The 20,550-nt window shown below is 38.2% G+C and overlaps 1 protein-coding gene across 1 annotated transcript in view; it reads left to right on the top strand.

Moving 5' to 3' along the window:
• The window catches only part of KCNU1 (potassium calcium-activated channel subfamily U member 1), a 148,251-nt gene that overhangs the window by 105,160 nt on the left and 22,541 nt on the right, over positions 1-20,550 (top strand). The window contains exons 20-21 of the mRNA XM_043564441.1: positions 16,603-16,699; positions 19,918-20,142. Coding sequence (XP_043420376.1) covers positions 16,603-16,699; positions 19,918-20,142 — 322 coding nt within the window. The remainder of the gene's footprint in view (positions 1-16,602; positions 16,700-19,917; positions 20,143-20,550) is intronic.

Here is a 20,550-nt window from a genome sequence, read left to right as displayed (position 1 = left end):
TCTTATTATAGCCATTCTAGTGGGTGTAAAGTATCTCATTATTTTGATTTGAGTATCCTGATGGCTAATAATTTTGAGCATCTTTTCATCTGCTTAGTGGTCATTTGCATGTTTTCTTTGTAGAAATGGTTATTCAAGCCTTTTTACCCATTTTTTGCCCAGATTGTCCTTTTGTTGTTGAATTGTAAAAGTTACTTATATGTTCCTGCTTAAGTTCCTTGTCAGCTATATTATTTGCATATATTTTCTCACATTTCATGAGTTGTCTTTTCACTTTCTTCACGGACTCCTTTGAACCACAAAGATTTCCAATTTAATGACATCCAACTTGTCTGTATTTTCTTTTATTGCCTGTGCTCTTTGGTGTTATGTCTAAGAAACTATTGCCTAATCCAAGGCTTTGAAGATTTACACCTGTGTTCTTCTAAGAGTTTAAGCTTTTAGCTTTTACATTTAAGTCTTTGATCCAGTTTGAGTTAATTTTTGTAGAAGGTGTAAGAGAAGGACCTGGCTTTATTCTTCTACATGTGGATATCCATTTGTACCAGTAATGTTTATTGAGAATACTATTCTTTTCCCCATTGAATTATGCTTGTTCTCTTTTTGAAAATGAATTGGCCACTAATGAAAGGGTTCATATCTGGATTATTAATTCTATTCCATTGATCTATATGTCTGTCCTTATGCCACTAACATAATGTCTTGATTAATATAATTTGCAGTGAGTTGTGAAATCAGGAAGTGTGATTCCCTAACTTTTTTCTTTGTCTAGATTGCTTTGGTTATTCTAAGTTCCTCAATTTCCGTATGAATTTTAGTACCAGCTTGTTAAGTTATCCTAAAAAAAAAAATACAGCTAGATTTTTTTTAAGTTTTCTTTTTTTTAATTTAATTTTATTATTTTTTGTTGTTTTATTTTATTTTATTTTATTTTATTTTATTTTATTTTATTTTATTTGAGAGAGAGAGAGAGAGAGAGAGAGAGCGAGCTCACACAACCAGGGGAGGGGCAGAGGGAGAGTGAGAGAAAGAATCTTAAGCAGGCTCCATGCCCAGAGCCCAATACAGGGCTTGATCTCACAACCAAGAGATCATGACCTGAGCCAAAATTAAGAGTCAGATGCTTAACTGACTGAGCCACCTAGCCACCCCTACACCTAGAATTTTGACACAAACTGAGTTAAAACTTCAGATCAATTTGAAGAGAATTGCCGTTTTAATAATACTTAGTCTTTCAATCCATGAACATGAGATGTCTTTCTATTTCTTTAGATCTTCTTTAATATCTTTCAACAAAATTTTGCAGTGTTCATTGTACAAATCCTGGGTGTCTTTTGTTAAATTTATTCCTAAATATTTAAATTTTTTGATGCTGTTGTAAATGGAATTGTTTTCTTAATTTATTATCAGATTGTTGATTGCTAGTATATAGAAATACAATGTATCTTTGTTTATTGATATGTATCCTGAAAACTTGCTGAAGTTGGTAGTTTTAATAGATTTTTGCGTGTGTATTCCTTAGGATTTTACGTATAAATGTAAGATTGTGTCATATGCAGATAGAGTTACTTTTACTTCTGTTTCTCTTATCTAGATGTCTTTCCTTCCTTCCTTCTTCCCTTTTTCTTTTTCTTTTCTTTCCTTCTCTTTCTTTCTTTCTTTCTTTTCTTTCTTTCCTTTTCTTTCTTTCTTTCTTTCTTTCTTTCTTTCTTTCTTTCTTTCTTTTTCTTTCTCCCTTTCTTCCTTCCTTTCTTTCTCCCTTTCTTCCTTCCTTTCTTTCTCTCTTTTTCTCTTTTCTCTCTTTCCCTGATTGCCCTGGCTAGAACCTCCAGTACAATGTTGAAAAGAAACAGTGGGGTTTGTTGGGGCACCTGGGTAGCTCAGTCGGTTGAGAATCTGGCTTCGGCTCAGGTCACGATCTCACAGTTTGTGAGTGTGAGCCCTGCTGTGCTGACAGCTCAGAGCCTGAAGCCTCCTTCTGATTCTGTGTCTCCCTCTCTCTCTGCCCTCCCCCTCTCGCATTCTGTCTCTTTCTTTCAAAAATAAATAAATGTTAAAAAAAATTAAAAAAAAAAAGAAACAGTGGGAGTTGGCAACTTTTGTCTTGTGCCAATCATACTGTTGTCGTTTTCTTTTTTCCTGGCATTCAAGATTCTTTCTTTGTCTTTGGTCTTCAAAGTTTGATTATAATGTAGCTATTATCCTACTTGAAGTATGATGAGATTTTTAGACATATAGTTTAAGGTTTTCATTTAATTTGGGAAGTGTTTGGTCATTATTCATTCAAATATTCTCTTTGCCCCTTTCTCTCCACTCATTCTGAGGTTCTCATGTGTAAGTTGTTTTCTGGTTTTCTGAATCTCTGTTCATATTTCTTCATTTCCCCCCTATTCTTTATATTAAATAGTCTCCATTGACTATATTCAAGTTTGTTGATTTATTTGTACCAGTTCAAATCTCTTGTTGAGCCCCTCTAGTATAAATATTTCCCTCCCCCAAAAAACAAATAATCCAATTAAAAATGGGCAGAAGACATGAACAGACATTTCTCCAAAGAAGACATATAGATGTCTAATAGACACACAAAAGGATGCTATACATTACTCATCATCATCAGGGAGATGCAAATCAAAACCATAATGAGATACTACTTCATACCTGTGAGATTGGTGAAAATCAAAAACATGAGGAACAACAAGTGTTGGTGAAGATATGGGAAAAAAAGGAACCTTCATGCACTGGTGGTGGAAATGCAAACTGGTATAGCCACTGTGGAAAACAGTATGGAGTTTCCTCAAAAATGAAAAATAGAACTACCATTTGATCAGTAATTGCACAATGGGGTATTTACCCAAAAAATATGAAAACACTAATTGAAGGGGAAATATGCACCCCTATGTTTATTGCAGCATTATTTATAATAGCTAAACTATGGAAGCAGCTCAAGTGTCTATCAATAGATGAGTAGATGAAGAAGATATGGTCTATACACAATGGAATGTTACTCAGCCATAAAAAAGAATGAAATCTTTCCATTTGCAAGGACATGGATAGATCTGAAAGGTGTAACAGTAAGTGAAATAATCAGAGAAAGACAAGTACCATATAATTTCATTAATATGTGGAATTTAACAAACAAAACAAATGAAAAAGGGAAAAAAAGAGATAAACCAAAAAACAAACAACTATAGAGAACCAACTAGTGGTTACCAGAGGGGAGGTAGGTGCAGGATAAATAGGTGATGGAGATTGAGAGTACACTTACCATGATGAGCACTGAGTAACATATAGAATTGTTGAATCACTATGTTGTATACCTAAAACTAATATAACACTGTATGCTAACTATACTGGAATTAAAATTAAAAAAAACTTAAAAATATATTTTCAGTTATTATACTTTTCAACTCCAGAATTTCCATTTGGTTCTTATTTTCTATCTCTTTATTGATATTCTGTATTTGGTGAACATTGTTCTCATAATTTTCTTTAGTTCTTTAGACATGGTTTCCTCATTTTTGAAATTGTATCTATGATAGCTGTTTTAAAATCCTTGCGTAGTAAGTCCTGGGTCTGGGCTTCCGCAGGGACAGTTTCTACTGACTGCTTTTTTGCTACTTTTTTGCTATGTATGGGCCATACGTCCTTGATATTGGTGTCTCATAATATCTTGTTAAAAGCCACATGTTCTTAATAATAGAAATCAGCAACTCTAGAAATTATTTCCCCCCTCACCCTAGAGTTTGCTGTTGTTCGTGTTCCTGTTGTTTGTCACAAAAATTTTCTGAAATAATTTTTTAAAGTCTGTATTCTCTGTGGTATGTTGACACTGAAGTCTTTACACACTCAGCTTTCTGGTTAGCTAATGATTGCACTGAGATTCCCTTAAATGCCTCGAACCAATAAATCTCTCCACCTTTGCCAAGGGGCTCTGTGTACAGTTGGGGAGTGCCTTCAACACCCTAGCAGTTTACATCTCTGTGTAGACTCTCCAGGGCAGCCACAAATAAGAGATCAGGGATGTCTCAAGTCTCTTGGGCATCATGTGCACAGCCCTGTACATGCATGTGCTTCCTTTTAGATTCCTAGAATGAATAAATCAAGGCTTGTTGAGCTCCCATGGATTCCCCCTTCTCCACTTTTGCCATTTAAGGAATTTTTGGCTCTCCTTTTGTTTGTTACACTGTTATCTCTTCCTCAATATCTGCAATTTAAAGCAACTGCTACTCTCCAGTTTTAGAAAATTCTCCAGGAGTACTAGCTATTCCCACCGAGGAAGCTCCGAATCAGGTCATATGAAGACAGACCTTTATTTGTGGGTGGGTATCTCCAGGAAGCTTTCATAAAACTCAAACAATGACATTTTATATGGGACTTTTGGGGAGCCCAAGATCTGTTCTTCCCCCTCCAGTGGCTGCTAGACTGCTGATTTTGTGGATACTGAGATTGTGAGGCTGTTGGATTCTAAAGCTACTTCAGAACTGGGAAGAGGGGAATGAGATTAAGGCAAGTTAAATGCACAAATTCACTGGGTTTTTTGTTTGTTTGTTTGTTTGTTTTGTTTGTGTTTTGTTTTGTTTTTTTGTTTGTTTTTTTGACCAAGACTCTGCCATTTTCCTTTAACTAAACACTCCTTAATTACTTGAAGCCTCTGGTTAATTTTCAGAATTCTGAAAAAAGTTGACTTTGGAAGTTTCTGTCCATATCTCTTGCTTTTATGAAAGAATAGATTTTTGGAGGTCCTTACAGCCATTCTAGAAGTACTTCTTCACCATAGCTACTTTTTCTAGTTTTTCATCTTCATATTAAAATTGCCATGATCCTTTAAACTGATATAAACCATCTCTTTGCAGAAACTACTCTCTTCAACAATAATTGATCATTTCTAATCTGCAAATTAAAAAACCCAAACATTTTAGAATTATAGATAAGCATGTACAAATTTAACATTAACAAACGCCATAGGGACTTTGTGATATCTTTGATCTTTGCAAGTTATTTTTAAATGATGCCAGGATGTGTTCTAGCTCAGGGGTCAGAAAATTATGGCCTAAGGGCCAAATCCAGCCCACCACTTATTTTAGTATGGCTTGAAATGGCAGGACAGTGTGTTTAATTTGCAGTGACAGTATAGCTGTGCTAAAAGAATGCAATGTATGTTGATATTATCAGATTAGGTACTTATTACAGTATTCCCTATTACTGTAAAGCACTGCTTTAAAAAATTAGAAAATTTAAAAAGACTGTTTAATCACAGTAAATTTGCACCCAAAGTTTGTTTATGAGTAGCTTATTTGGTAACCAAGCAAGAGAAGTCATTTATTGATGGTAAGTCAATTAAATTGTTTTTGCAACAGCCAGCAAGGGTGTCCAGAGAAAATATAATGGTGTAATGCTATTAGCCCTTCAGCGGAAACAGTTGCTTGAAGAGTTGACATTGGGAGCAATAACAATAGTTAATTAAAAAATAAGCCCAAAGATTTTGAATGGTTTCCTTTGGCTCTTTGTGAGTCAACAAATGTTACTGATACTGTCCAGTTGTTCGTTATTAAGGGAGCCAATGCTGAATTTGAAGTAACTGAAAATTAGCCTCTGTGAATAGTCTGCATGGCACAACTACCTGTGAAAATATCTTCAAAAAAGTTGAGAAAACACTAAGCCAGTACAATCTGAAGTGGAACCCACTAAGATGTATTACAACTGATAATGGTAAAAAATACGTGTAGAACAGAAAAAGAAAATCCTACTTAGAAAAATGTACAAAGCTTGTGAATGCAAGGTGTGTAAACGCTGTGGTTATTCATTCTAATACCCATAGCAGGTGTTTTATGGGAAATATGTGAATTTATCATATTTGTTTGGCCAAGAGTGTCAATGGTGAATTTCATTTGCTCTCATGGACACTATTATTAGTGCTGTGAATTTTTCTCAGAAATATAAACTGAGTATTTGATTTGCCCTACCACAAAGCAGTTCAAGAGCTTAGCATTGAAAAGATTTAATGTGATTTTTTGAGCTGTGGGTCAAAACAAATTTTTCTGGAGAACTGCCCTCAAGCACTATCATAGAACACTCAGCGGCTTCAAGACTTCGCATTCACTGTAGATTTTATAATGTTTCTTAATGAAACCAGCATCAAATTAAAAGACAAAACAAAGCTTATATGCAAAACTTATTCTGTCTAAAGTCTTTACAATTATCATTCTTTGAATCACAAATAATGCCATACTTCTTTCTATACTTTCCATCATGTCAAAAGTTACAAGAAGTGAGATCATTATCTCCACACACATTTGGAGTGGGCATATTTTCTGATCTCAGTTCCAGGAATGTTTTTTGTTTTTGGTTTTGGTTTTGCATTTTGTGTTGTTTGTTTGTTTGTTTGCTGTTGTTTTTACCTTGATGCAAGTGCAAAGGAAATTTCTACGTTTTTAAGTTTATTTAACTATGCAGTTGAGGCATTGCCACCTAAACTTCCATTGTAAGTGATTGATCTGCCATATAATGACCTGCCAAAAGACAAATATTGAAAGAAGAGTTTAATATAATTCTGTAAATGCCTTCTAAGTGATGCATATGCTCAATTAGAATCATATGCTCATGGGGTACGATCAGTATTTGGTAGTACCTATCTATGTAAACAGACATTTTCAAAGATTATATATGTTAAACCTTATTAGGGTCAGCATTAACATAAGAACATTTGCAATTAATTTTGATGACAGAGAACACTAACTATGAATGCCAATTAAGGAAGATCCCTTTAAAAATTTCTTTGTTTTGATTAGTAGATCTGTAATACAAAAATATATTTATTATTATTAGTAGTAGCAATAGTAGTAGTATATTTTGAATACTATCAATGAGAGATTGTGAAAATTTAATTTCTCTCTTATATAGCTACCTGCATAATACCACTTTTGCATCTTGGCCTGCGATATTTAACATACTATCTCCCCAGCCACTTCACAGAAAAAAATTTGTCAATACTTTTCTAGATAGGTAGTTGACCAGTATTTCATTAGATGTCTGGAAATAATAGGTAAAGATTAACTTTAGGATAATTTCACAAAGGCAATAATTCTCATCCCAAACTTTTACTAAAAGTTTTGAAGTTAAAAGGATATTGAAGAGCTTGGAAAAGTAGAGAGGCAAATAAGGAGTACCTACATAAAGAGCAATTTGACTCTACAATTATATAATCTCAATTTTCCACTGAAACAAACAAAATAATAATGATGATGATGATGATGATGATGATTTAAAAGATTATTTTGTTTCAGTGGGAAATTGAGATTATATAATTGTAGAGTCAAATTGCTCTTTATGTGGGTACTCCTTATTTGCCTCTCTACTTTTCCAACCTCTTCAATACCCTTTTAACTTCAAAACTTTTAGTAAAAGTTTGGGATGAGAATTATTGCCTTTGTGAAATTATCCTAAAGTTAATCTTTACCTATTATTTCCAGACATCTAATTGAGGAGGGCACCTTTTGGGATGAGCACTGGGTGTTGTATGGAAACCAATTTGACAATAAACCTCATATATTGAAAATAATAATAATAATAATAATGATAATGATAATTTAAAAGATTAAAGAATCAAAGAGTAGAATAAAATAACCACTAAGACACCTGAAACCTGGTGTGGTTACTGTTAGACTTTTCCCAGCATCCTGAGTGAGAGAGAATAGGCTCCTTTCACATGCTCTAATGAATGAGATGGGGAGAAGATTTCACAGAGCATATAATTTCTTTTTCCTTTCACAGAGTGATGAGAGCTCAGATATAACTTGGAATCTATTTCCATGGAGATTTTGAGGTGGAGGAGAAAGAGATGATAGGAAGGCAGTTGCATTCTTTCAAAATAGTCAAGAAACTACTCATCAGGAAGGCAGATATCATTTACATTTGTATTAAGTGTCTATGTAATTGTATACAGATGCCAATTTATTAAGCCAGAGTTTCTTAGCTGAAACCTTTGACAGTGCACTATTTGGGGTCTTCCACTTGGTCTGCATGGGCAGCAAAGAGGGATAGGCATGCACTTCTGCCTGTTGGGTGACTAGTGTTGGACCATCGGGTGTTCTTGTCCCTGGTGTGAGATAGGGCAATAAAGATACAAGGCAAAACTCACTTACCAACATGCACAGGTTCCATGGCACGGGGGACATTTAGGTGAGACATACAAAGGAATTTTATTGCCAAAATGTGTATATATGTGCGTGTGTTTGGTGGTGATTTTTAAATTACAGCAAAGTTTCCAGAAAGTTTATAGGATCATTCTCTCCTCTCCTCTCCTCTCCTCTCCTCTCCTCTCCTCTCCTGTCTCTCTTCTCTTCTCTCTCTCTCTCTTTCTCTCTCTCTCTCTCTCTCTCTCTCTCCCCCCCCCCTTCCTCCCTCCCTCCTTCTCTCCCTCCTCTAAAAGGCTGGAACTAAGTAAAGAATATTGCAAAGTTCCTTCTGGAGCTTAAGCAGTAGAGGTAAGAGGTGGAGCATCCAGATGGTTTCTTGATGCAACAGGCCTTGGCTTCAGGAAATCCAGATGTGAATGTTACCTTTATAGTCATATATAAGAAAAGTTAAGGACTTGATGTGCTGCAGAAACTCAATTTCAAATTAGAGGTGAACAGAACAAGAGGAACATTCTACTTCTTTCCTCCTTCGTTCTCATTAATCTTTAACTTAAAGAGCTAAAACATAGGGAACCTCTAAGGAGAGTGCTTGTGACCCTCCTGCCTTGTTAAGGCCATATCACTCTGCAGATCCCCTTCTATGTCCCCCATGTGAGGGAATAAAAAAACCTGACTCTACCTTTCATCCCTAATAACAGCCCCGCTTTAATCACTTCTTGTTAAAGAACACTAACCACAGCCTTTTCCCTCTCCCACCCCCCAGAGGCTCCTACTTCTAACTTTTCACCTTTAATCAAGGCACACCACTTAAAAAAAATAGCCTTCATGTAGTCCATTGAGCAGAAGGAGGGCCCCATGTCATGAGTGATCCCAAGTGGCCTCCACCGCCATTATCTCCATTGCTTCTTGACAGGTCACTGGTGCTAAGTAAAATGTTACAACACTCAGGATGCCTTTATTCAACAGCCTTCCCTCCAGTGATGGCTTCCAGATGGGAGGAAATTTTAAAAGCCTGTGACCCTCAACACATCATTAGGTCCTTTCAGTGTTTCCAAAAACCTGTAGTCCCCAGCACACTAATAATCTCTCCTTGTTGACATTCAGCAACAAGAATGTCAGAGAAACTAAGGAATGTAGATAAGGAGACTTCACAAATAACTTCCTATTTAAAAAAGAAAATCCAGTAGCATTCATGTAACCTGCAATTATTTTTGTTTCCTCTGCACAACTTGTATCTTTCAATTTGATAGCCCTCCCTCACCTCACACACACACACACACACACCAGTAATATTTTGATGGATGCTATTCTTTCCTGTCCTAATTTCTTCAGTGGCGGGGGGAGGCTATTATTATTATTGATAATTGCCCAGACCAAGCTTCTCACTCAATGCATGAGGAAATAATTTTTGTCATGCTAATCTCTGACCCAGGCTCAATCCCATAAAACCTCAGAAACTATAAATACAATGAAAAATTTGCTAGTTTGCAGATATTTCAAATTCCTACTTCCTACCTCCATATCCCACCAAAAAGGCAAAAGTCTTTTGCCTGAAATTCTCATTTGCTTCAATAATGTGTGTCAGGATCAAAAGTATCAGTAACTGACTTGATCTTTCTGTTGCTAGTCCACAAAGCAGAGAAGATTGTATCCCAAACTCTGGAAAATAGTTTTCATTTAGGTCAACCTCTGTGTTTAGAATGTCACTTGATATTTAGAAGGTGTTAGGCGGGGTGGGAAAGATGACCCTAAAAGTATAGCCTCATGCTGAAAAGATGGGCTGTGGAGACTGTTCTCCTGAGATGTGAGGTTTGCTCTGAGCCCCAGGCTCCTCTACCCACAGCACAAACTCCAGCCTTTATTAAAGGTACCTACTGCTTTGGGTCATGCCTCATTTGTGCTCAAATTGTAGGAAATCCCAAATGCAATATCCATAAAATATAAAGGGATTTAAATGAGGGTCTGTCTGGGGAGTGGGTGAGGAAGAGGGAAACTGTCTTTTTTTATCTTTCTCCTTGATCATCTGTCTGGTAACAATTTAAATTCTGAGGTGCCTACATGTATATTTTCACAGAAAATGCTCTGCAGAAAGCTGTCAGTTTATACCCATCAGAAATAAAGCAAAGCTTAACAGAGAGATGCTCAAGTGAAAGCTCAGATGTGGGTTTATCTACTAGAAGCACCATCTTATTATTGTCTTCACCTGGTCTGGGACCACTCTGACTTGTGTCTAATTTCTAAGCAAGATGGTGGGGAAAAAACGGCTTTGTGGAGATTTTAAATTGTAAACATTGAAAACAGAGGCCATAGATTTGATAGACTCCATCTGTAAAGCAGCATTTAAAGGCAAACAGAACACTCTATTCACAGCTTATTTGGTTTACATTAGAACACAGTCTACAGATTATGTAGACTGAAATAAGATTACACTGAATACAATGATACCCTGAATTTTATTATGTCTCCTTTTTAAAACGCCGTTCACAGATTTTTTTTAAAACAAATCATACCTACAATCTTTACTATTAAAGTTTATAATACCACCATGTTTTCTTATGCAAAGAATCAAGAGACAGGAACCAGAGGCAGGAGGTTGGAAGATAGAATTCACTGGAACCTACTTGTCTTAAAACATATGGGGCTCTGACCACCCAACTGTCTTTCCTTCCACTGAACATCAACCAAATCCGCCTACAAGCAAAGAGGCAGGTTTTCTGGGCATAGTGTTTCAAGTGTTTTATTCTCCCTTCCCTTTTCCTCCCTCCCTGGGAGCTTTTTCCCATTCTGGTAGTAGAGGGTCCAGTTTTAGTGCTGAAAATCTCCTGTACTGGGAACCTCCAGTTCTGAACACACAGCAGCAGCCACTCCCGTCCTTTCCTAGGGTTTTCCACAAGGCGGAAGAGGGCATGATGATTTAGAGATAACCACCAGCCTGCTGCCAACATATGGATTATCCCCTGAGATTTCATGGCAGGTTTTCTTGCATTCTACCTTGTGGTAACAGAGTCTCAGCAAGGATATCTGGCCAAGCTGGTCATTAAGGTGCAGAACCAGGTGCACACTTTGCCTTTCTCATGAAAAAGGAAGTGATCACCAAGGCCTTTCTAACAAGGACAGGGATTGTGCTCTCCTCCTTCCTGAGATTCTTACCTGGTTTCTTGGTCCCAAAAGTGTCTGAGACCTCACGGGAACCCTCTCCATTTGCTCATCTATAGGTTCCTAGGGGAATGGACTGTAAAAAAATAACCCAAGTTTTTAAACCTTAAGTTTCCTTCAAGGTAAAAAATAATGCCTTATTATGAATAAGTGGCAACAAGGTGAAACCCAGAAAAATGAAATCGTAACGTGGCCATAAAGGGTCATATTTGAAAATTTGACTATAGCACCTGTGTAGTATGTGTAAATGTGTGCAAGACAGAGAGAGAAAGAGACAGGCACAGGATAGAGTGGGAAGCACTGGTTATATAACTTGGCCCTCACATTCCCAAATTTTAGGTGATTGTCTTTTTCCTAGAACATGAAAGGTGGTAGTCAGAATTGACAATCAATTAGTATTTTCAGATTAAGTTTAAACTGAATCACCTTGTCACTATACACGAAGTCATCAGAGAGAAGGCAGCTGTAGCCTTCAAGATACAAAGTCCTTAGTAGTACCAAAGGGATCCTGGAACAGAAGATATTCCCTCCATTTTTGGTGGGAACTTGATCACCACCTTCAAGGTACAGTTTCAGTAGCGTTTTCCAAAGACTGAACCAAGAAGGGCACTGAAACTCTTGGGCACACTGACACATTCCTCCCCACTCCTTCCCAACGCGCAGCCAAGGGGCTTGTCCTTTCTATGCTAAGCCTTTAAAACCTGTTACTTTAACTCAAGTCTTGAGCAAAAAATACATTGTTCTGCAACCAGGCCAGAAAACTCTCCTAAGAATTTACAAGCCACCTATGGAGTTTTAAAAGGGCTTCAGATAGAATGGTTACATGCCAGGTTTCCTAACACATCCAAAAATGTGGCCTGCAAAAGAGTGAGAGAGAAAAAAGAAATGTTGGTGCCTTTTAAACTTTATAATAGATACCAATGAACAGTGGAGGATATCATCCACTGGTAGATCATCTTCAAGAACAATCTAAGTCAAGTCTGTAACTTCGAGGAAATAATGACAGCAGACTTAGAGTCTTGGAAACTGTATTTCCTGACCTGACACTGACGCCTACCCCACCTTAACGGAGGATTTCCTACATGGCTTGATCTCTCTCTTCCATCAGATGTCACCATTGGAAACTGAAGGCACATGGTCCTTCACTTCTATTTTCCTTTAAGTGATAGGATTCATACAGGATAAGTTGCTATGTACATGGAAGAATAAAAATACTCTTCAGAATGGTTCCAGGGAGCAGAGAGGAAAGAGCCTGCCTTCCTTAGCTGGGATGTGTTCACGCTTGTACTCAAAAGATAATTGGCTTCGTGCATATGAAAGCAGCTTCGAGGAAGGCAGTCATCAGCAAGGAAAGCTAGAGCCTTCATCCCCATGCTGCTCTGGACATCCACCAGTGGACTGGCTACAAAAGCTGTTCTCACCCAACACACTAGACCTGTCGGCCTCTGAATATGGAAATCAGAGACCTGACTCTGAGAGGAATTCAGAATTCGATGCTTCCTGGATGCTCCCAGGTGGAAGTGTCCTACTTTGCTTGCACAAAGAGAAGCCCATCTTGTGACCAGTGAACTACCCTGCCTTCATCCTAAACATGTCCGCTGAGGGCCCTCTCAGGGAACTCCTACCATATTTCTTGCCAGTTTCTCCTATACAGAAAGGTCCTTCACCCTGGAAACTTCTACCTCTGGTTGGGGTGTGGCTTTTCCTTTTTGCCCTGAATGACCAGGATGGTGTTCTGTGGCACCTCTTGCCTCCAATAGCATCAACCTTTATGTTCTAATCTTCATTTCCTAGTTATAAGACTGCTAGTGCTGCACATTCCCATAGGTGATTTATTATTCTCTTTAGGAAGGTATATTTCTGCAAGGATCATGTCATTTGCAAGGCATACGACAGAAGGGAGCTTTAGTTAAGAGATGGTGAAATAAGTTGCATCAGGTTTTGCTTGGCAAGGACACCAGATGGATGCCTTTATGATGAAGTGGGGCTCCTCCAGCCTTTTCTTTTATGCAGGTCTCCAACAGGTGTTTCCTCTAAGGCATATCTGTTTTCCATAACATCAGAATGAAGAAAGATGTTGTCTGTGACAGCTTGGGTACATAGATCATGCTTTTATTATGATAGAAAAGTGTACAGCGGTTGATTTGGTATCCCGAGTCAAGCTAAAATGTGCAGGGGAGAAGATTATTCTCCTTTTGCCTAAAAGACCAGGAGTCCTCATTATGGGGATGGAGGAAGGGGCAGGAAGAGGGAGCAGGAGGGGAAAAGTGAAAAGGCTGAAGAAAGTGACCAGAAGGAAAACAGTAGCAGTTTTTGCACACTTGAATGAAGAGAGCGGAGAGCAGGAAGCCACCTCTCTGAAGGTAACCTGGGTATATTAGTCAGTATCTGAGGGATGGTGTCTAGGAATCTACACGTGGAGAGAAAAGTAGGTTGTATGAATGAGTACCATAGCCAGTTCTCCAGATCCTGATAAAAATCAAAAACAGACTCATCTTAGGTATGTCCCCTGGTGAGTTTCTTTAACAAGCCTGGCATAAAGCCATCACCACGGTTCTATCTAGTACCATTAAGAGAGCCTGTATGGCTCTTAGAATTAGGAGTTAGAGCTCCCGAGTTATGGAATTTGTACACAAATTCTACGAGCCATATTTAAACCACCAAAAGCCATGTTAATTTGAAAGAACAAGATAACCCATTTTGGTCAAACTGACCTTGAGGCTTACGTTGCAACATTCTCTGGCTAGGTAAATGACTAGAATCCACCAGGTTTATAGGGAGTCTTAAATGGTGAGGAAGATAAAGGATTGCACCTCAGTCTTGGCCAATCTCATTGGCAATAAGCTCTTAATTTCCAAACCCTTCTCCCATGGCAGCTTCTCTGTCTGGGTCTTCTGACGCTTCTAAGCTGACAATCTTAAGTTTAAGTAAGTTCCTTTGTCTGAAAAATTATGACTTAAGATAGCAATTTAGAAACCGACTTGGTTAAAGACATCAAAATTGCTTGATAATTATCTTACAGTCTGAGCCTTTGGGCCAGGTGTTGAATAACAAGCTGTATTAATTCACAGAAAGAAAAAAAAAAAACCTTCACCTGCAGCACAGAGTGCAATATGTTGTATTTCTCCCAGGATGTTTGATAAAATCTCACAGGAGAGTACTCTCATAATGTACTCATTACTGGGGCTGAACCTATCATGTGACATTGTACAGTATGTCCCAAAAGGCGTTTCAAGAGATAGTGACAGGTATTTTTAAATTAGTAAATGAATATATCAAATAAGTAAATGGTAAACGTGTGTGTGGTCTAACAAGTGTGTGAAACACTGGATTATATAAACTTTCAAGGATTTCTTTTTTGCGAGACTTTTCTGAACCTTTCATACGCTAAGGCACAGTGTCAATCTCAAAGAGAGAGCATCTTTTTCAAAGGTTATTTGACTGCAGAAAGCATTTCCTCAGGACTTCTCCAGTTACTACAATTCCGTGCAACATGTTTTTTAGAAAAGGCATTTCTGTCAGAAGAAGATGCATTTATGCTATGGTAACAACCACAAAATCTTAGTGGCTTAGCACCACAAAGGTGTATTTCTTTTTCCCGTGACACATCCAACACAGGTCAGTGAGGCCAGGGCCCTCTGCTCCACTTGGGTGTTCATATTGTCAGGCTGGCTGGTCATCACTTAAGCAGGTTACGAGAGAGCCTGAAGAATCACACAGGAGTGTGTCACTACCTGAGCCATCACTTCTCACATTTCATTGGTCGGAACTGGTCATGTGACCCCACAGCTGCCCATATACTAAGGAAGGAAAGGGAAATTGGGTATTCTGAGCACCAGTAATGTCAACCTTGGCAGTATATTGAAACACCAGCTTTACCGTTTGTTAGCACTTTGACTTTGATCCATAAAACAAGGAGTGGTCTTTAAAGTGTCTGGCAGAGACTACAATGATCATTAAGTATTTCAGTTACTCCCTATGCTCCTCAACCCTGTTAAAGCTAGCAGGAGCCATCTGACTAGGTTTGGCCACTGGAATGTAAGCAAAAATGATGGCGTGTCACTTTGGGCCAATGAAATTAAAAGCCCGGTCTTGGGGTGCCTGCGTGGGTCAGTGGGTTAAGCGTCCAACTTTGGCTCAGGTGAGCCATCTCATGGCTTGTGAGTTCCAGCCCTGAATCGGGCTCTGTGCTGACAGCCCAGAGCCTGAAGCCTGCTTCAGATTCTGTGTCTGCCTCTCTCTCTGCCCCTCCCTGGCACATGCCCTGTCTCTCTCTCCTTCCAAAATAAATAAAATATTAAAAAAAAATTTTTAAAGCCCAGTCTTGATTCTCCAGTTCTTTTCCCTTGCCTTAATGACTGAGAAGGATGTGAGTTCCAGGTGTGTGAACCTAAGATGGTATAGCCTCTGTGCCCTTAAAGGTTGGGATGGCTGCATGGACTACAGGCACCTGCTTACCTGAGGAAAATACATGGTGTGAGTGAGAACCCGGGTTATGTTCAGTCCCTGGAATTTTGAGGTTATTTCTGCAGACTAAGCCTTGATTCTCCTGACTCAAATAGCCTCTTTCAACTCCGAACTTTCTGTGCTTCCAGAAGGGTTTCCTCTCTTCTCTACTGAGCAAATATGCATTCCTTTGGATGCCAGGAGATTTTTCCAAAGATCGTCTAACGCTTTCAGTGGTTGAGCATATATCCATGACAAGCATTGTGCCCAATCCAGTGTGGGGTGATTACGTGGAGGGCTTTGCCAAGACTGAAACCAAGATCAGAGCAGAGTTTAGTCAAATGCAGGCCAGGGATGGAAGCTGTAAAGAATGCAAAACAGATGGAGTAAGTGAGGATGTTTCAACAGGGCCTCATATTCAACAGGGCCTCATACACAAAGATATAGAAAAGAGAAGGGGGTAAAACAGGCCAAGGAAAGAGACCGCATTCATGACTCAATCTCACAGCCTTTTAAATTCTATATTCAGGTGCCCAAAACACCTCCCATGATTTCTTCATCACTGCAGTAGCAAAATTAAGAGCAAAAATAACTACCTTTAAGGCAGTATAATGTAAGGTAAAAGGAGAGACTGATAGGTCTGTTAAATACACACACACACAACAGGCTTAGTATGTCTTCAGCTGTGATACACTCATTGGTGTCCTTCAGACATGAATCTTTATTCGGGACTCTCACAGACTGAAGGTCACTTTCCTTGTGTTGTTTGCACTTTGAGTGCAAGGTTCTAATGACTCTGACATCTTGGCTCTGTTACATTAGTGCCCCAAATGTTCTCAGCTAACTCTCCATTCTCCCTACTTAGGGCTTTTCTGTATGAACCAGAACCGGGTTGTGACCAGCTTGATGACAGCGGCATGTTTCACTGGTGCAGAGCAATTGCTTTGGACAGAGTGATTCTGGTAGGTGATCTTGCACCAAATCTCAAATAAAATAAAGCTAGTCATCTAGGGAAAGTAAGTCCTTACACTAGTTATAAGCGCCTGCCATTTCTCTTTGTACACTGTGAATTTCAAAGGAAGGACACATTCCTTTCCACCCATATGAATTGTATGCAGGGTAACAGATGTAGCATTTGACAAAGACAATGTGGGTAATATGCTGGGATTTGAAGCAATCAGATCAGATTGTTCAACTACTTTTTCCCTCCTTTCAGGGTTTAGCTGAGTCAGTTATTTAGAATAATGTTCTCCTGACACTTTGCTGTTTTGCTAGTAAATCTAATTAATTTCAGTGCACCAGGGAAACCATTTACAAGAACTCTGAAGCCTTTCTTTTTTAAAAAGTAAATAAACATTTTCCTAATTATTGGTTTTAAAGTTTGGATTTTCTGTAGTGGTTTTTCTTAAAGCCGGCTGTACTTAAGCATAATACATTAGGCAAGAGTGTATCTCCCAGATGCATGACCTGGATGAATCCTAATAGATATTAGAATCCTGTCCCTGCCTCTGTTTTCTCAAGGAAATGAACTAACTCAATTTACTGAAATGCCAGCAACTAAGATGTAAAAAGTCTGTATCCTAATCCAGGCTCTGACACCTGCTTTCTGGATCCTCATCTATTCTCATTTTCCAGAGTTAGCATAATCTCAGTGGTTTACTTGCAAGCAGTAGTTGGTAAATATAACTAATAAAAGTGATTATATGTTGTATGAACCCTATATCATTTTTTCAACTATGACTAATTGATAATTATATCTTTTTCTTGCTTTCCAAAAGTAGTTCAGTTCACTTTTCTTCTGTTAGACACACACACACACACACACACACACACACACACACAGAGCTCTTGTGGCTTGGTACCAGTGTCCTGACAGAATATGTTCCAATTTTTGTAAAAGCCTGATCAATCATTTGATCAGAAGCACAAAATTGTCAGAACTGTCATATCAACTAGAACACTATTAGGGTTGCGGCTGAAATTCATCATTTCAGCAATGATGTCTTATTCTAAACTAAGCAAAATAAACTCCGTTGAGTAGGAAGATAAACATGTTTTCAGTGGGAGGGAAATCATTAGAAAGGTTGATAAGTTGGTTGCAGATGGAGGTATCCAAGAGACCAAGAAATAGAAATGGCAGATGTTTTCTCATACCTACTTCTTAAGCACAGAGACAGGTTGCCATGATAGATAGCTCCCTTCTGACGCTTGATGTAGAATATAGTTCAGGACACCAACTAAGTCTTTTGATAAGTTTAAAAGGGCTTCTAGTTTAAGAAATTCTAAAGGTTTTGAAACTTGTGGCCATAGAGGAGAAATGTCCATACTGCAGAATTCAAGGGGTCTTCGAATTTGGTTTGGTTTGTGGAAGGGCCAAGTGGAAGTGGTTGGCCTAAGTTACTTTGAACAAATAGTGCACCCTCTACTTCCTCCCAAAGCTGCCATCTTTCTCAATTGGGAGACAGTTTTGTGCCACAGTTTGTTGGAGAAATTGCCTCTCTAGCTGTGCCCATTAATGCACTCTGCCATGCATCTTGTTTCTAATTGTTTAGTTCTACTCAGAAGAGCGATAGTTGGACTTCAGGCATGTTACATTAAATACCGTTAGAGGCTTCATTATTCAAGTTACAACTAATCGGATTAGTGAGAGACAATTATTTAATAGATTTGGTTAAGATTCACATCACTCTCTGGGAAGGCTCTCCAGACAAGTAGCTTTATTTCCCCTCACAGGGCAATTCCCTCTGAAAAGAGAGTATTTCCTCATATATGCTAATTTGACAAACTAATTGTGGAGATGTCAGATGTTACTTATTTATCTGGTTAGATTTTATCACCCCGTGTTTCACAGAAGCTTGTCATTTAACCCAGCTAAGGACGGGCGTGAGGGAGGATGATGTATCCATTTGAAGTATTCTGAGTCTTCATGAGCAGACGAATGTAGAACACACTCATACATGAAATGCTTTTAAATGCATTTAACTTGTTCTCTACCACCTTCCAAGAGTCCTCCTCTGAAACTCTAGGAATTCAATAAGATTCAGAGTTGATTAATAGGTATTGAGCAACAGCTAATTATTTGAGCATTACATTTTCAATATGGTATTTAATTTCCACAACAGAATTCACTCTTATTTTTAAACCATTGAAACTTACAGAAATTGAGGGTGAGAGGGTTAAACTAGTTTGTTCATAGTCATACAAAAGAATATAGAATCAGGTCTTCCTCCAGATCCAGTGCTCCTTCCAGCCCATCCCAGTGTCACTAGAGAAGACCTTGACTCATTCCCTGGAAGAAATCAGACAAAGGCTCAACATGAGTTTCCTACAGGAATATCATCTCTCTCTTTTTTTTTAAGTGACATTTATCATTCTTAAAAGTCTCTGTGAATGTGGGAGAAACCTAACCTAAATATTTGTCATGTACATTATTATTTTCAACTTAGAGATATTAAAGAAACGTTGACAACTGGTGCTGCTGATGGTAGTGCGGGACATGTATAAATGCTTGAGTTCAGATGGAATTTTTGAGACCTTTTTATTTCTTTTGTGCACTTTGCATAGGAATTTCTTCAACTTTGCAAAGCATCTGTTGAATCAGTTTGGTGTATTAGGTGGAACCATATAAAATGACCAATATTCAACCATTTTTGGCCCATGAAAAGGCAATTTCACATGTTCCAAACTAATGGATATTTTCGTATATACAAAAATCCACTGAAAACTGAAGAATTTTGTACAACCTGACGTGATTTTCAGGGCTCACTAGAAAACATAAATTTAGCAAAGGAACTTGTAATGTTTTAGCTTTCCATTGAATCTCACTATAGCACATACAAGGCCAAAAACATGTAATGACAATAAAAGATGTGTTCCCCATTTGGTTCTATGATGTCACACCTCAAGGAATGACACTTACTTGAGTTTTAATTGATGTACTCCAGGCTAATAAAAGACTTTAAACAGTGGAGTCAGAAGGAACTCCACAAAAAGATAAAAAGTGGAATTGCCCAAGGCAGATAAATTCCATTTTTATGAGCAATTTGCGGAATTACATTATCCTTGTGGAAGTACTCCTGTGGATGTACCTAGAAGTATTGGTATGAGGGGAAGGAGCCCTCTTTGAGGGACTCTCAGCTTGTTTCTAAAACTGACCAGACTCTGGCCTGCTTATGCTTAGAAACGAATGGACAAGTCAAAACATGAGTTTCGGAACCATGTGGTAGCATGTGTCTTTGGAGATGCCCACTCAACGCTGATGGGGCTTCGGAATTTTGTAATACCCTTGAGAGCTAGCAGCTATACCCGGCAGGAACTGAAGGACATTGTATTCATTGGATCTTTGGATTACCTGAAGAGAGAATGGGTGTTTCTCCGGAATTTTCCCCAGATATACATTCTTCCTGTAAGTGTCACATAGAGTGAATATTTGTATTCACTAATGGTACTAGCATTAATAACAAAATAATAGCTTATAGTTATATAGTGCTTACTGCTATCAAAAACTATTCTAAGCATCTTACATAAAGTAACTCATTTAATCCTCAAAGTAATCCTATGGGGTAGATTGTGAAAGTGTTGAACTTTGGGCACAGAGAGAGTAAGTAAGCTGTCCAAGTTTACACCACTGGTAAGTAGCAGAACTAAGACCTAAATCTAGACATTTTGGCTCCTGGGTTTATGCTCAGGATCCACTGCATGTTATGTTTTATGTTTATTATTATGTTTTATGGTTTTTATATAACTAACAGTTTCTCTGCATTTCTGAATCTGATTCTGACTTAATAGCTAAAGCTAATAGCTAAGCCTTTGT

This window comes from Prionailurus bengalensis, chromosome B1 (genome assembly GCF_016509475.1).
Source record: "Prionailurus bengalensis isolate Pbe53 chromosome B1, Fcat_Pben_1.1_paternal_pri, whole genome shotgun sequence".
Taxonomy (NCBI): Eukaryota; Metazoa; Chordata; class Mammalia; order Carnivora; family Felidae; genus Prionailurus; species Prionailurus bengalensis.
This window is presented reverse-complemented; position numbering and strand designations above follow the sequence as displayed.